Raw genomic sequence first — 13,976 nt, forward strand, 5'->3', positions numbered from 1 at the left:
AATTAAATAGTAAAATATACAGTGGTAGGAGCTAGATATAAGACTTAGAAAAAGAGCTAAGGTAAAAGTACATTATTATAGAGGTAAACTGACATAACACAGATAAGTATGCATTAGGATTATATGTAAAGCACAGAGCCAGCAGCAATAGTAGCAAGGGAGGCACCAGGTTTATGCAGCCACCAGACAGGGAGTTCAATAATGAAAGTCCTGGTTATGTGTCCACAGGAGCTAGTAGTATGGAGACTGAACTCACAATTGTTCATTCCACTTTGTCCAATTAATTAGGTTGTTGTTTGTAGATTGGTGGGTTTCCTTCTGTTTCACTGCTGTTTAACGCTGATACAACGCCAATTAATCGATTTAAAAAGAAGTTGACACTTTTAAAATAGGGCACTTCTAAAGATAGGGCACCCAGCCAAGGCTTAGTCCAGCCTTCTAATGAACCTTACATAGGATAGAATTTGTCTACACCATGTTCTCCATCAGACACAATTAATGCAATCTGGTCTACTTATAGAATTGAAAGAATTACCTCACTATTGCATGACACCCCAGATAACTTCAGCAAAGTCTGGACTCCATGGACCAGCCACTTTGAGACTAAGACCCCTCTAACATCTATATAGTTCCACCATCCTATGGATACAATCTATCAATCATGGCAATACACACCCACCGTTCCCCCTATTCACCTTCCTAATTTCTCTGTCTTCCTCCTTCCCCCTATGTTTCTTAAGGCCCCTATACATCAGCTATTGATTGGGCTAATTCCCCGATCCCCAGACGCCGGAGTCGGGGCATCAGTGAAATCCAGCATCTTGAATTCACTGATTTGGCAATCACGATCAAAATATGACAGTGATGTGCAAATCTGGAGTCTTTAACATGAATGACCGAATTCCCGACTGATCCCCACCGATCTGGGGTTTGGTAAAACGACCCCCAGATTTATTGGGCCCTTTACTCTCTAAAGGCCACCATACATCAGCTATGGATTGAGCCAATTCTCTGATCCCTGGATGCCAGGTCAGTACATCGGTGAAATCCAACACTGATTTGCCGATCACGATCAAAATATGATTGTGATGAGCAAATCAGGGAATTTTAACATTAAGAATTTCACAGATTCCCAGAAGGATCGGCATTTCCAACCAGCTGTTACAGTTGGATCTAGGAATCGGTGAAACGGCCGCCTGATGTATGGGGCCCTTAAGTTACTTACACCCTCTAAACTTTTCCATACCTTATTTTACATGGCACTAGGCAGGATTGCAGATTCCTTTTTTTATGCCACCATGATTAATGTTTCTTATTATGTCCTGTCTTCAATTGTGCCTTTATTATTGTCCACTACATTAGTATATGTATGTCAAAAAAATGTGAAAACCTTAATAAGTACAATTTTCAAAAAAAATGGTGTTTTGTCTATGAATAGAAATGGGCCAGAATTTTTCAGCTAATCAATCCTGCCGAGTGGCATTGCTGGGTTAAGACTGGAAATAGTTACTGGTAAATTTTGTTGGCTGAAAATGTAGCAGAATTAGGTGAATCGGTGAGTGTCACTTATCTGTGCAGAGCAATTTTGTGGGAATTCTTCATCTCTTACGCATCAATACAGGTTGAATTCTGTCCATGAAAATCTTGTACTTACCCCATGTGTCTAATAATGTGCTATGGATCATTACTAAATTGTTGTTTTTGGTTTTAAATATCTTAATAGTCGGCCAAGTATTTGGATGTTCTTTCTTTATGGTTTGTCTGTCTTATTAACCTTAATATTTGAATGTCTTACAGATTACTGGCGTTATTCTTCTAGCTGTGGGAGTGTGGGGGAAGCTCACATTAGGGACTTATATTTCCCTCATTGCTGAAAACTCCACCAATGCTCCCTATGTGCTCATCGGAACTGGAACTACAATCATCGTCTTCGGACTCTTTGGATGCTTTGCCACTTGTCGCGGTAGCCCATGGATGCTGAAGCTGGTAAGGATTTTTGTTAAACTTTTTTTTTAGCTCTATACATTTTTTTTTATTTTAACTTCTTATTATAAAGTTGTATAAATAATTTTTTCATGTTTTATGCACTATTTAATATATCTCCCATGGAGCAGGGCCAGCAGAAACATGTTGATGTCCACTTCTTATCGCTGGTTCACATGAAACAATAATAAATTATTTATCACTAAAACTGTAACACAGCTGAGGCATTGTTCCAACAGACCTATTGCTATGAGATAAAGAAGTGAAAAATCACATGTCAACTTTACGCAGCTTTAAAAAAAAAACCAAAAACATAACCACCCACCCTTAAAGTAAAAAAAGATAGAAGCATGGTTTACCAGAAATTCAGTGTGGGAAAAAAAAAACTTTATTAAAAAAAAAACAATTTAACCATTTTATGTAGTTGATTTACAAACACATGTTAAAGCAGATGCCCAGCCTAGTTGTTTTATGCTTTGCATTACTGCTTTTTATTTGTGGTATGCCAGATATTGTACTGGTATCTATTATGTGTGAAGTAGTAGTGATGGCACCATTGCTATGTATAATGTGCAATCTGATTTTAGAACACTAGTTACTACTAGTGTGAGTTGTATTATTTAAAAATTCATTATGAAAATATCTCAAAACAATTTTCAAACTTGTCAATTATTTTGTTTAAAGTTTTTAAAAATTGATCAGCCTGGCAGTAAGGGGTATATTGACTAAAGTGCGGGTTTATAGAAGTGGAGTTGTTGCCCATAGCAACCAATCAGATTCTACTTATTTATCTAGCATCTTCTAGAAGATAATAGCTAGAATCTGATGGGTTGCTGTGAGCAACAACTCCATTTCTAAAAACCCGCAGTTTAGTAAATATACCCCTAAAGGTGCGTACACATACTACACATGCATCAATATTTTGGACGACGGAACGATAACGTTATCGTTCAGTCGTCCAAAATATCGTTCAGTTTCTGCCCCAAAACGATAACGACAAATACGCGCCCCTGCTGGTCATTGGCCGTTGACGTTCATCGCCCGAACCTCCTGTTCAACCTGACGATATTGTCAGATTGTAGCATGTTCGGGGATGAGGGAGTTAGCCCGGCACTAAACGATATCGTTCCTGATATCATTCAGTGTTTCTGCTCAGTGTCGTTAACGACACTGAGCACACCCCTGCCGGGGACACACTGGACGATGTTGCTCATGGAGCGAATCGTCCCGTGTGTATGCAGCATAAGTGTAGAGTGAGGTAAAAACTAGGAAGGCCGGTGAATTTCTCTTGCTACGTATTTCTGAGGGTGCATAGTTGCATTTAAAAGAAAAAAGAATGCCTGCCATACTTTCCTCGCCATGTAGCGTGTGAGAACAGTCCTCAGAACCATAAACAACCATATCACAAGAACACACAATAACACCGAGAGACTTGCTGGAGGAGCTCAATCATCGTTTTAGGCTCTCTGTGGTTTTAGCACCAAAAATACAGACAACATCCAAAAATATTCTTAGTATTATTAGGTAGGACATTTATTAATAATTGTAATAATAGTAATTGTATACTGCCACATTATATATCTTCAGAAAAGTTTCTAATATAATGTTTTCATTTATTATATGACACTCGCGTTAGCACCACCCTCGCTAGAACACTAGTTGTGCCCCTATTGTAAGTTGGTTGTGTAAAGAAGTATAAATTACTGTACAGAAAGGATGAACAGACACTCTAAGTTTTGTTTAATCATTTGGAACACATTAAAAACACTTCATCTCGACGTTGCACTTATTCTTCCACTGGCATTTACTACCAGTTTCCTCGTTACATTCATTCCACAGTAGAATATTGCTGCAGTAAAACCAACTTTGCTTATTTCAGCACTATCCAGTACATACTGCTAACTCCAACCAGACCTGACCAGTTTCACATGTGACTGTTTCCTCTGGGACATCAGGGGTTAATCAGGGTCAAGATGGTAAAGTGGCCATTCACCTAGGACACAAATCATAAACTTATAATCGTAATATATTTAGGCTTATATCGTGCTAAAAGCTGTACAGAGTTTTAAGAATTTGTTTCTTTGCCCAAATGATTGTACCATGTAAATGTTTCAATTATTAGTACATATTTCATTCAAATGTATCATTTTGGCTTTATTATTATATACAGTATTATACTTGCATATTATATGCTCTATATGTTATTTACTGTACCTTAGGCATGCATTATTCATTATTTCACAAGGCAACAAGTGACTACAAAGGCGTTATAAAGATTGAGAGGTAGAGCAGTTATTTTGTAGCTATAAGCTCATGGTCACACCAGGTATTTAGTGGGAACTTCCCACCACCCCAAAAGCTTGGACTTTTATCCCAGTCCCCTGCTACAGGGGCGTGTGGTTATGCAGAGGTATTTTAAGGGGTGTTAGCAATTTGGAAGCAATCCTCTAATGTGGCATGACCCCGGCGGGAGCAGAGCCCTTTTTCACTGATGTTCTCATACTGTGGGAGATGTAGGAAATCGTCTAAAGAGGACACGTGGTGAAGTTACCCATAGCAATCAGTCAGCTTTTAGCTAGCAATTATCAAGTACATTCTATAAAATGAAAGATAGGAGCTGATTAGTTGCTATGGGCAACTTATAAGCTTTGAATCATTTCCCCCACCATCTTGATACGATTACTGAGTATTGATAGCAGGCTGCATCCAATGCATGTGCAGGCTTCGATCGGGCCCCATCCTCTCCAGCGGTGCAGAAAACTCTGGCATTATGCTAGAGTCTACTGGGCATGCGCACGTCTCCGGTAACAGGGCACCCATGCCGCGTCACAGGACATCTCTACTGCGCATGTGCGAATATCCGGGAAAATGCCCATGGTGACCATTTTCCCAGTGATTTCTGTAGTTATAGCCAGGTCGACGGAGCGGTAAGTATATTTGGGTGCAGGGTGTGCAGTGAGTGGGGCCCCCCTGTACCCAGGGGCCCGTGTGCGCCACACACCTTGCACCCACCATAAATACCCCCCTGATCCAATGGCTTAAGTATTGAGGATATTTTTTTTTTATTAGTGTTAGCCTTTCTTCCTTTATCCTGCTCTCCTGCCTCTATCTGTGTGTTTGGTAGAAACATACATGCTGGACACTAGGACCCAGAGTCTGCAGGAGGTATGTCCTCCAACCTGATGTGCTACTGCACATGTGACTGCATCCATCTTAAGGCCCCCAAACATCAGCAATTGATTGCAGCAATCGTGCAATTTGCAATCGATCGTGTATAAAAATCTTTCCCTTTTTCAATCGATTGCAGAATTGCCACAATCGATTGAAAAAGGGAAAGATTTTTATACACAATCGATTGCAAATTGCACGATTGCTGCAATCAATTGCTATTGTATGGGGGCCTTTAGTACTGTGTGTGAGTGATGTGGTGGGAAACAGACTTAGCTCCTATATGAGAAATCTGGTTATTATCTGTTATTAATGCTGTCCCAGAAATTTTGCACCACTACCTGCAAGCACCATACACTCACTGGCTGGTGAGCTATAGGGCTATGCTTTGCTTAAGCTTCGCTTCATTACAAGTGTGCATGTAACAGTGTGTACAGTTGTACCTGTTATCTATCAGTAAACCAACACCACTGGTTAAGTAACTGGGCTGTTCATAGTTTGAATCATCCACTGGTGTATATATAACTCTGCAATAACAACACCTGCACACACATCATTTCCAACACCCTTCTATCTCTGCAGCAGTATCACAGTTTTTGCTCATTTTTCCTCCCTGACCCTTCTCTTTCCTTTTTCCTGTATTATTGTCCTTTACTTTGCACCATGACTCCTCTTGCACTAATAAAATAGCAGCTGTACAAGCTGTTTACTCCTAGTTTTTAATGAATGCCACCTCTGTGACAGGAGCTAGGGAAGATCTATCCTCAAATGTGGATATGCATATTATAATGCCAGTATATTGTTTCTCATACACCTCCTATTTGGCTATTTTATGAATCTCACCCATCATGGGACTAGAGTCACAAGTTTCCTGAAAAAGATCAGAGCCATCATCAGCCTATCATGAGTTACCCTATCATCCTTTCTCTTCATATCCTATTCCTGTTCCTGTGATGGGGTTTGCTGTACCGTGGATCACATAGTTACGTCTTGCCTTAAGACAAATGTTTCCAACTCTCTTGATTAGAAAATCAATATACTCTTTTTTATTTATTTATTTATTTTCTCTTTCAGGAATCTTTTTATAGTCAGCCAGCACAGTCTGATCCTTCCTTCCTTCCAGCACAGATAGACCAATTAATTTCTGCACTTTTGTCAGTACATTGTGTGGGGGCTGGTGTGATATTCCCATACATGAAGTGTTTCCAGCATTAGTCAATATGACAAAATTACAGCAAAATTCTAAAAATATGTATGTGGTACAAGGGTTAAATACACTTAACAGTTTTCTTTTTGTTGTTTTTGTAAAGACGACTTTTAATTGTCACATAAAAGGGAATACTACTGAGGTTGTAGTCAGTCATTATGCTTCTCTGGTTCTTGACACAGACATTAGTCACATTAATATCTTATTGGTGGTAAAATATTCACACATTTTTGGGTGGAAAGTTTTGCATTGGAACTGATCCACAATAAATGTATGTGTGTTATAGCATACATGGCAGTCATTTTGTACCATCACTAATGAGTTGCTATCTTCTCACATGTTTGAAGTATATATTTTTTTCTATAAAAAGATACCCCTATTGAATACTTGCCTACACTCCCAAAAGTGGCGGGTGGCTCAGGATTGGTCAGGTAATCCCCCGCATCCCCGGAAGTGTAGGCGGATCTTCTGCATTCTTCCCTAGTGAAGCGGGCAGGATGGGGAGATTTAACGGGGAATTTGCTGGTCCGCATAGAGGGGGCGGGGCTAAACAACATGATTTGCCTAATTTAGCCCCACCCCCTCATCACATTTTCCCCTGGGAAAGGTGGGGCCTAATTGCATCGACAGTCTGGCCCTGCCCCCAAACCACACTTCTCCCGGAAAGGATTATTACAAAGTCGGTAAGTAAGCCTTATTACCATTATTAAAGATTCTTAGGTGCTACTGTTTTAGTATAGTATACAATCACTCTGGACAGTGAGTACGTGATAGACTCTTCACTGAGAACTGTATTCAAAACAAGCAAAATGCTGCTCTGCAATAGTCTAATGCTAAGAAACCAGCGTTGGCGGGGAATGCAAAGCAAACTCTGGACAGCACCGGATAACAACCAAACCCACTCATTGTCACCAATGCCCTCGCTGTACTATAAAGTAATGACAACACACCGTACACAGACTGTACAAATGTGTAAATAAATTTGGCATATAGAACAACTTTTTCATAGTTGATGAATGCTCTGTTGTGTAATGTAGCTATCTCCTCACAGTGCCACACTGTACAAACACCTGCAGTATTATTACATAACATATCTATCTGTGTCTTGCAGTATGCCATGTTTTTATCCTTGGTGTTCTTGGCGGAACTTATTGCTGGAATCTCAGGTTTTGTTTTCCGTCATGAGGTAAGTGAAACAGATACCATTAATCCGTGTGTGTTATGTGCAGCCCGAAATCACCCCCACTGCCATCTCCAGCATAATGCCATGCTCCTTGTGTATAAAAAGATATTTGTTGGCTACCCACAGAATTTGCTTTGATAAAATAGGAGGTTAGGGCAAGTTGCAGTTACAAGCAGAACAACAAAGTATATATTATAATCTATAACGTAGCCACAGCTTTGTGTTGTGATTCTCAATGATCAAAATTTTAAACCACTGCAAATCTCCTTCTTATAACCAATGACACCCTCCACATAGCACAATAGGACATTTTCAAGCTTTTTGTAGAACCAATATATTTGCGGTGATAGTATACTTTTAACATTTGATGGGCAACCTCATCTGTGGCTTCTAAAGCTTCATTACGTCTTTAGGAGACTGAGCTGCTCATGCTTTTTTTTTTTCACATGAGCATAAAAAGGCTACAAAATGATCCCATAACATAAAAACATTTACAATGTTACATTAACAGTGATAGTGCTGAGTGCAAACAATAGTGAATCCCAGGAACACCTCACTTTAAAAATGTGGGGTTCTACTCCACTGTGTCTGGGTCCCATCACATATTATGGGGAGTAGGGACAGGCAGCAGTTGGAACAGTGTTGGGGGAAGGTAGCAGTTTGGATAGAGGGGGTTAGGGAGTGGTAAGTGCAGAAAGCAGTTGCGACAGTGCAAGGGGAAAGGAGGGGTCTGGAGGTAGCTAGCAGCTGGGGCAGTACTGGGGGCAAGGAAGAGGTTAGGGGCAGGCAGTACTAAGGGTAGGGAGGGGTAAGGGTAGATAGCAGCTGGAGCAGGTCTGGAGGCAAGGAGGAGTTTGGGGACAGGCAGTGCTGGGGGTAAGGTCGGGGTGCACATAGTTAACAGTCAGGGTAAATTGGAATCGCACGTCCCCTATACCTATATACGCCAAGAGTCCCCCCCAGTAGCTCCGGACCTGAGTCTCGACCGCTGTCCCTGTCTCACCGGGGAGGATCAGGTGGATGCAGAGTCTCTCTGGAGAACGCGCTCGTGGGCATGGAAGTGAGGGAGGTGCTGTCAGGCGGAAATTGGATCAGATGCTGCCTATAGCGATTGATTGAGGAGAACCCAAAGGCTGCGATTGATTGAGAAGACGGTGCCACCGGTGATTGGCTGTAGTGGCACTGCACACAGCGCATCCTGCAGGACCCTCTCAGTTTTAAAAACTGGGTGTCTATCTTCCTGTAGAGCATAAAAACGCACTATAGTGCATATGTTGTGATCACTTCATTAAGTGCTCAATATAATTAGGTGTGAAATTGCTTCATGAAACTCACACTTTGCACTAATGTGCACTTAGAAGAAACAAGAGATCCAATTAGCAATGCCACTTTGCACTACTTGTGGTGAAGTTGCAGGAATTTTGTGCAAAAAGTGAACAAAATTGAACAAAAGAGAAGAGCATTGAAAAGTGGGAAAACCATCCTGGCCCTCAAATTGCAAAGCAGGACCATATAGAAGGCTGTTAGTGGCCATATGGAAAGTACTGAAGGTTCTTAAAAGGTGTTAACATATCTGTTTTTTGCACTCTTTAATAATGGTTTAAAAAATATAGGAATCACGTGTTTTTCGTCAAATTAATGCTTTTCTAGCAGTTTGGAGTACTGGAAAATGCTTGACCAGTCATTTTGCAGTGTTATACAAGTTTGTAAAAAGTCAGAATAAACACTTATAGCTCCAAACTGCAAATCCCATCAGTGTAACACCTCTACATACCTGTCCACATTACTTACCCCTCCACATACCTGTCCCATATCATTTCACCTCCCCATACCTGTCCCACATCAGTTACACCTCCAAATACCTGTCCCACATTATTTACCCCTCCACATACCTATCCCATATAATTTCACCTCCCCATACCTGTCCCACATCATTTACACCTCCACATACCTGTACCACATCATGTACACCTCCAAATACCTGTCCTCCATCATTTACACCTCCACATACCTGTCCCACATCATTTAAACCTCTATATACCTGTCCCACATCATTTACACCTCCACATACCTGTCCCACATCATTTACACCTCTATATACCTGTCCCACATCATGTGCACCACCACATACCTGTCCCACATCACTTACACCTCCACGTACCTGTCCCACATCATTTACCCCTCCACATACCTGTCCCACATCATTTTCCCCTCCACATACCTGTCCCACATCATTTTCCCCTCCACATACCTCTCCCACATCATTTACACCTCTATATACCTGTCCCACATCATTTACACCTGTAAATACATATCCCACATAATTTGCACCTCTATATACCTGTCCCACATAATTTACACCTCTATATAACTGTCCCACATCATTTAGATCTGTATATACCTGTCCCACATCATTTACACCTGTAAATACATATCCCACATAATTTGCACCTCTGTATACCTGTCCCACATAATTTGCACCTCTATATAACTGTCCCACATCATTTAGATCTGTATATACCTGTCCCACATAATTTACACCACCACATACCTGTCCAACATCACTTACACCTCCACATACCTGTCCCACATCATTTACACCTCCACATACCTGTCCCACATCATTTACACCTCCACATACCTTTCCCACATAGTTTACAACTACACATCCCTGTCCCACATCATTTACACCTCTATATATCTGTCCCACATCATTTACACCTGTAAATACCTATCCCACATAATTTACACCTCTATATACCTGTCCCACATAATTTACACCTCTATATACCTGTCCCACATAATTTACACCTCTATATACCTGTCCAACATAATTTACACCTCTATATACCTGTCCCACATCATTTACCCCTCCACATACCTGTCCCACATCATTTACATCTGTATATACCTGTCCCACATAATTTACACCTGTAAATACCTATCCCACATCATTTACACCTCAATGTACCTGTCTCACATAATTTACACCTCTATATACCCGTCCCACATAATTTACACCTCTATATACCTGTCCCACATAATTTACACCTTTATATAACTGTCCCACATCATTTAGATCTGTATATACCTGTCCCACATCACTTACACCTCCACATACCTGTCCAACATCACTTACACCTCAACAAACCTGTCCCACATTATTTATCCCTCCACATACCTATCCCTCATCATTTACACCTCTACATACCTGCCCCACATCATTTACACATCCACATACCTGTCCTACATCATTTATACCTCTATATACCTGCCCCACATCATTTACACATCCACATACCTGTCCTACATTATTTATACCTCTATATACTTGCCCCACATCATTTACACCTCCACATACTTGTCCCGCATCATATACACCTCCACATACCTGTTCCACATCATTTACATTTATCCATATATGTCCCACATTATTTACCCCTCCACATATCTGTCCCACATCATTTACACCTCTATATACCTGTTCCACATAATTTACACCTCCACATACCTGTCCCACTTGATTTACACTATGGATGTGCAGGCACGGATAGGTTCGAGTTTGCACGTTGAGTTCGGATTTTTCCCTCCAAAAAAACGGAACTCAGAAAGAGGCAAAACGTCATCTTACATGGACGAACATCATCATTCCTGGACTTCCAGGAATGATGATGTTCGTCCATGTAAGATGACGTTTTGCCTCTTTCTGAGTTCCGTTTTTTTGGAGGGAAAAATCCGAACTCAACGTGCAAACTCGAACCTATCCGAGCCTGCACAACCCTAATTTACACCTGTATATACCTGTCCCACATAATTTACACCTGTATAGATCTATCCCACATAATTTACACCTGTATATATCTGTCCCACATCATTTACACCTCTATATACCTGTCCCGCATAATTTACACCTCCACATACCTGTACCACATCATTTACACCTCTATATACCTGTCCCACATAATTTACACCTCCACATACCTGTCAAACATTATTTGCACCTCCACATACCTGTCCCACATCATTTAACCCATTATTAAGCTTTTTCGCAAAATTCACCTGAAAGCTGACATGTCTTTATTGGGCAAATTAAGCTATTTGAACTCCTCCAAGTGATTGATTGAAAAATAATAAAATAAAAAAAAAATATATATATATATAATATGTATGTATGTATATATATATATATATATATATATATATATATATATATATATTACTGTACATGCTAGGGTTAAATGATTTTGTTTTTACGTTGTGCACTACAGGGTTGCATAAGCCCAACTGCTTACAGTAAACACATAAGGAATTTTAGAAAACATAACCTGAGTTTTTGAAGCAAACCTGACATTATGACCCTTATCCACAGTGGAATAATGCATCCAACATTGTAGCAATGGGAAAGCAAACTGTAGAATACAAGAGCACTATCACACAGTGGACATGGGTAATGCTGGCAGGTCTACTTAAAGACTTGCACTAGGCCAAAGGTAATTTGCCTCTAGTTTATTAGGTATACATGAGTTTTATGGGCACATTAACCATTGCAGTGCATGGCTTATTAGTGGTGGCATTAAAAGGTTCCCTTCCTCTTAGAAATTAATTTTGTGAAGCTTATGATACATGCTAGAACAGTGTCTGATTTCATTATTCTTGCAGAAACCAAGTCCTAATTCTAGACCAAGGCCTCGTGATTGTGGTAACATATAATTTGTGGGCCAGTTTCACAAAGCCAAGGGGTCACCTTACAAAGCTGCTCTGTCTGCGCCTATTCCGTAGTGTAATACAGAGCCACAGAGTAATGTTATTAGAACAAACCGGCAGTGTCTGATTATACTGGATACACAGCGTGACACTATATTCTCTGTGCCGCGTTACTCTGTCTAGTGGAAAAGTAGATCATCAGTACAGTGCATGTTATCTGTTATTCTTTGCAACTTTTGCCATTTTCTTTTGATGTGCTAAATGTAATTCTGCTATTATACTGCCCTAGATGTAGCAGATAAATAATCCTAATCCATAGCGGAAAGTAATCTATAGGATACTCAATGTTCCTTACTTGTCAGAGGTGAATTTAAATCTCTCTTGGATTTAGATAAAGGACACATTTCTGAGGACGTACACGGAAGCTATCCAGGACTATAACGGCAATGATGAGAGGAGTCGTGCAGTTGATGATGTTCAGAAAAGTGTAAGTCTTACACAGTACATGGCACATTACTTGCTTTTGTTTCATCACTGCTTTACAATGGACATTATACATAACATCCAAAGCAGATATTTACAGTAAATATCAATATGTTAAAGTTGTATTCATTTAACACCCTCACAAATGTACTATCTGTATAAAAACAGCAAGTGTTTTTCACATTTACTTGTTCTATTGTGACCATTTGGGATGAAAGGCTCCTAATCCGTTAGGTCATTCTAAACCTTAATTAGCAGGAACTACATCAGTCACAAGGGTGAATGTATTTGTAACATACAAATCACATTGCAAAAGGTAGTGACAACAGCTGTGCAAAGTAGTGTATTATTTAATGTTATGGTGCGGATAGTATAATGATGGAGCTGTGATTGTAGTGTTGTCACACATCCCAGCATACAGAATAGGAGTAGTAGTACTGTGCATTTGTCAGTACACCGGAATATAAATGTAGGGAGTAAATGAGCACTTGTGACTTTTGTTTGTAAACATTGCATTTAGGTGCAACATTTGCATAGAAGCGACCTGTTAGCAATTATTCATCCCTTTCAGTTATCTGTACAGTGCAAAGTTAAACAGTGACATCAAGTGTCTGCTTGCTGTGGAATCTTTTCTCATGTACTTCCCGGCAGGAACCACACAAAGTGCGACACATTAGACGTTAGTGTCCGGAGGTCATTGTTGTTTTTCTGTTTCCTTGCAGCTGAGCTGTTGTGGAGTACAGAGCTATACCAACTGGACCAGTAGCATTTACTTCCATGAACATGGGATCCCCCCGAGCTGCTGCTCCAACATGAGTGATTGCAACCCATCAGACATGCGCAACATGACTATTGCTCCAACTAAAGTGTATCAGAGGGTGAGTGCTATGGAACCGCGTGAATCACAATAATATATACACTTACGGTGTTTGTTCAGGTTTACAAGACAGCAGATGTGACCCTTGTACTGTATTGGCTGAGTTTTTTTTAATATTATCAAGTATTTTTATAGAGCAGACCTATCACCCAGCACTTTACAATAGGTTTCAAAGACATTTTGGGTGTGAATGGAGCCAAGTATAAATGTGGCAGCACATATCCATGAGTAGCAGAAATGAGGTATGGCAGGAGTTAAGGAGACCAATCCCTGGCTGCCAGTCAGAACTGCATGGCCCTGCTTCCATATGCAGCAGGGATTGTCGGCCTGCACCAGTGGAACATATACCACCTGTATTCAGCACGGGATGC

The 13,976-nt window shown here is 40.4% G+C and overlaps 1 protein-coding gene across 1 annotated transcript in view; it reads left to right on the forward strand.

Annotated features, from left to right (window-relative positions):
* The window catches only part of TSPAN7 (tetraspanin 7), a 134,468-nt gene that overhangs the window by 102,967 nt on the left and 17,525 nt on the right, over nucleotides 1-13,976 (forward strand). The window contains exons 2-5 of the mRNA XM_088451552.1: nucleotides 1,798-1,986; nucleotides 7,470-7,544; nucleotides 12,637-12,732; nucleotides 13,451-13,606. Of these exons, the coding sequence (XP_088307678.1) occupies nucleotides 1,798-1,986; nucleotides 7,470-7,544; nucleotides 12,637-12,732; nucleotides 13,451-13,606 (516 nt within the window). The remainder of the gene's footprint in view (nucleotides 1-1,797; nucleotides 1,987-7,469; nucleotides 7,545-12,636; nucleotides 12,733-13,450; nucleotides 13,607-13,976) is intronic.

The sequence above is a fragment of the Taudactylus pleione genome, unplaced genomic scaffold (genome assembly GCF_031769625.1).
Source record: "Taudactylus pleione unplaced genomic scaffold, aTauple2 ptg000026l, whole genome shotgun sequence".
Taxonomy (NCBI): domain Eukaryota; kingdom Metazoa; phylum Chordata; class Amphibia; order Anura; family Myobatrachidae; genus Taudactylus; species Taudactylus pleione.